This window comes from Sinocyclocheilus anshuiensis, unplaced genomic scaffold (assembly GCF_001515605.1).
Source record: "Sinocyclocheilus anshuiensis isolate Anshui unplaced genomic scaffold, SAMN03320099.WGS_v1.1 scaffold894, whole genome shotgun sequence".
NCBI classification, from domain to species: domain Eukaryota; kingdom Metazoa; phylum Chordata; class Actinopteri; order Cypriniformes; family Cyprinidae; genus Sinocyclocheilus; species Sinocyclocheilus anshuiensis.
The window spans coordinates 490809-494947 of record NW_015536505.1 but is presented as its reverse complement, the minus strand read 5'-3'; the positions used below and the strand labels follow the sequence as shown (position 1 = coordinate 494947).

The window sequence follows — 4139 nt, the reverse complement described above, 5'->3', positions numbered from 1 at the left end:
ATATATATATATATATATATATATAGGCTAATGTACCGCCAAAAACAGTTATGCTTACCTTCTTCTGTAAACGATTTCTGTTCTTTAGCATGTTTGGCGACAGGTGAAAATACGAGATATCGGACTTTTATTTTTATTTTATTTTTGTATATATATAACTTGTAGCCTATCATTATAGAAACACCAGGTGGAACCTTTTATTGGCTACGTATGTGTAAATGGACTAACTTTTTATTAAGAACCAAACATATATTAGGCTGTAGGCTATGCGTAACAGTTTTTGTTTTTAAAGAAATAAAAAGGAATGGATGAATTGACCAATTCTATCGTTTCGAATCAAAGTTCAAATCATAAAGAATTATTACAACAACAGTGACAGTGATAACGCCATTTACAATAATTTTAACAAATTGTCTGAGGCTATCAACGAAGTTCTGTTGCAGCCCATGGTGTTTTAGTAGCTAATGTTTCTAATAAAGCTTTACATTACTGTCCGTGTTACAGGTGTACATGTACATATAATTAATTGCGATTAAAATAAAGTGTTTAGGTAATTACAAGCTGCTCCGAAAAACAGTACACAGTAACAAAGTGGATATTTCAGTGTAAATTGAATTATTGAAGAGAAAAGACTTGCAGAGCAAACCAATAATCACATCATTTTTATTTTATTTTATTTTATTTATTTAGTCATTTAGCAGACGCTTTTATCCAAAGCGACTTACAAATGAGGACAATAAAAGCAGTCAAAACTAACAAAAGAGCAACAATATATAAGTGCAAATGACAAGTCTCTACATACATACATACATATACATACATACATATATATATACATACATACATACATATACACATACATATATATATATATACATATATATACATACTTTATATATTATATAAATATTATATATTATATATGTTATATATTATACAGATGATTAATGACATCATCTGTCATTAATGCTATTAGTCTGTTACAATGTGTCATGTCTGCGCAATTAATTTGGCACACATTGAAGTTGATGGTGAATGTGATGTTGACTGACGGGGAACTGTCTGTGTCTCAGATTTGCTGGAGGACATGATGGAGAGCCGCGAGTGCGTCAACTGCGGCTCCATTTCCACCCCGCTGTGGAGACGCGACGGCACGGGTCACTTTCTCTGTAACGCCTGCGGTCTGTACAGCAAAATGAATGGACTCAGCCGACCATTAATTAAACCTCAGAAGCGTATGGTGAGCACCGACTCGATGAGCTACTTAACCACTCAATTTCCTGCCGATTTATTTCAAACAATAGCCAGAGGTTATCTGGGAAGATCTTCACAGTTCTACTCCCATAATAAACGCAATTTTTATTGGCGATACAACTTTGCATGCATTGAACATTAATTGATTAGGCCAGAAAAAGAGTGCGCATGCTGATAATTTTTTTAATGTAAACCTTTTTCTAAATATTTGTCAACATTGTGGCGCAGAAACGCAGACGGAGAACCCGTGTGCAACGCGTGTGGACTTTACACAAAGTTACACGGGGTAGGCTATATTGGATGTCTCATGAAAACAAGATTTGATACAATTGAAAAATATATATATACAATTAAAATAAACAGGGGAAAGCCACAGGTGTCATTACAGTATTTTAAAATCTGATTTCATGTTTTTAGGTGCCCAGACCCCTTGCCATGAAGAAAGAAGGTATTCAGACAAGGAAAAGAAAACCAAAAACCTTGAACAAAACAAAGGGATCATCTGGTATGTTAAACAGTAATAATAAAAAACTCAATCAGACAAGTTCAAATCTTTCATTTATAATTCCACTGAGGTTAAGTGCAGGTCAACTAACTGGTTAAAATTATTCACAGGAAGTAGTTCTGTCCCAATGACTCTGACGTCTTCATCGTCTTCTAATTCAGATGAGTGCACAAAGAACAGTCCTTCATCAACACAGGTGCCTGTAACATCAGTAAGTTGATACCCTTGTTTTTTGCTGCATTTGCGTAGCATTCAAACGAGTCAACAATGTGCCAAACCTTACAGCTAAAAAGTTGCTGGTGTTTGAAAATGATTCTTCTGTATGACTCATAAAACCACAAATAGACCATTTCATTGCAACAACTGGTTTGCATTTTATTTGTCATGCTGACATTCTCTGGTTTGATCCAGGTCAACTCTTCCACGCTGGTGGGCCAAGTTGATGTTCCAGGCACGACCGGCTCCATGGTGAAGTACCCCGGCCAGGAGAGCCTGTACACGAATGTAGGCCTGACGTCCACAGCTGACGTGGCAACCTCCGTGAGAGGGGACACTTGGTGCCCAATGGCCTTGGCCTAAAACCTGGCATTATGGGATGGGAGCCATTTGCTGTCCTTCAGCTCTTTTGAACGCCCCTTTGGCGTTGTTCTTCAAATCTGGCAGGGTGTGGGGTGTCATCTGTTTTTGGTCTGTGTTAGTGATCTTGAGCAGAGGCTTGATCTGTTCCAAATACTCCAGTTTTGGTTTCACCCGTGGAATACTGGACATCCATGATGGAGATAATCTTTGCTACTCTGCACTAGAGGACGACACTTGAGAGCGTCTGCTTTAACATGCCTTTGGTACTTTAAGAGCACCGTGAATGTTGCTCGGAAGAGTAAGTGGATCAAAAATGATTTCTTGAAAGTAGTATTGTACATATTAATGCTAACGGATACTTCGCCCATCTGGAAAGACGAGGTTGTTGATTGGATTCTGATGATCTGAAGAGAAAATGTTTGAGCTTTCTGAAACTGGAATTGAAGATAAAGTGTCAAGGTGTTCTTTTGATGAATGCAAACATATTTATGAAGCTACAGTTGTTCAAATAATGCATATATTTGTCAATAAAGATAATGTCAAATAGAGTAGGACTGAAGCCTTGGCCTTCCTTTGAAATCCTTTGTTTCAAGCATGATGTTGTTGCAGTGGATGTTGCTCACTAATCTGCACACCTTCTATGTGAAATTTAAAAGAAAAGAAAAGAAAAAAAAACAGCTCTTAGAAGACTGAACTGTTTTGTGATGGTTTAACAGGGTATCAAATATCACAGGAACTAACACGAGACTTGTCGTGTTTTGTTCGATTACACACGTTCCTAGAGATCACTATCAAATGAAAATGGTCTAATCAAAATTCCTAGTGAAGAAAATAGTTATTTTTAGAATCTACGTGGAGAAATTGGAATGCCGTAAATCATCAGCAAAGCATAAATAAAAGGACCTCTCTGTTAGAACAAACGGCGCTCAGGATTTCTTTTCTGATGCATTTTTTGTTACAATACAAAACTGCTAAAAAGTTTTGCTGCAATGATTTTGGATGTAAGACTACCTAACATGTGACATTGATGTGTGAATGTCAGTGCATATTGCTGTTTATTTTTATTTTTTACTTTCAGTGTGATACACTTCTGTGGTCACTGCTATAGCTGACGGAGGGACAATGTTTAATCTGGATCTTGCTTTCACAAATTGTTGAATGTTTTTAGAGAGAGTAATGTGTGCCAGAATCAATCAGATGTGAACGTTTCTTGTGAGTTACCATCTAAACCACAAACATAATGCACAATGACAGTAATTAATGAGCTATCTAAAGAGTTTAATTCACTCATGAAAGAGTCGGTCTCAAGTGGTTTTGGTGTCCATGATTTATTGCCTCTGATCTGTTAAACAGTTACCCAACTACAAGTTCCCCATGTAAACATCTTAGGGCTGAAATGGGGGATTAAAGGAGCACCAGAAGAGCCTTCTCCAAATGATTACTCCTTAGAGCAGCAGAGTAATTCCATGACAGTGACATTTTTGGACAAGCTTTTTGTGTCATAGAGACAATGTGTGAACAACACAAGAAACATTTTGCTGTCATTGTGATTCTCAGCCTTTATAACCTCTAGAATTATTTATTTCTGCGATGTAGTGTGTTTGTTAGAGGTATTTGTTTGTTTGTTTTTAATTTGAATTAACGTATTTGTATTTTATGGTTGTTAATAATTTCAGTTCAAAAATGATTACAATATTATTTTCATCTGGGTTAAACAGACTTATTTGTTATGGTTTTGTCTTGAAATTATTCAAATTATATGTTGAATTGCAAGGTGTGTTTTTCTTCTCTTTTAGTAGAT

General features: G+C 36.2%; 1 protein-coding gene across 1 annotated transcript in view; it reads left to right on the top strand.

Annotated features, from left to right (window-relative positions):
• The window catches only part of LOC107691181 (GATA-binding factor 6-A-like), a 4789-nt gene extending 1802 nt beyond the window's left edge, over positions 1-2987 (top strand). Inside the window, 5 exon segments of the mRNA XM_016489682.1 lie at positions 1074-1259; positions 1410-1540; positions 1672-1759; positions 1870-1970; positions 2171-2987. Coding sequence (XP_016345168.1) covers positions 1074-1259; positions 1410-1540; positions 1672-1759; positions 1870-1970; positions 2171-2338 — 674 coding nt within the window. The 3' untranslated portion in view covers positions 2339-2987.
• The last annotated feature ends 1152 nt before the right edge of the window (positions 2988-4139 follow it).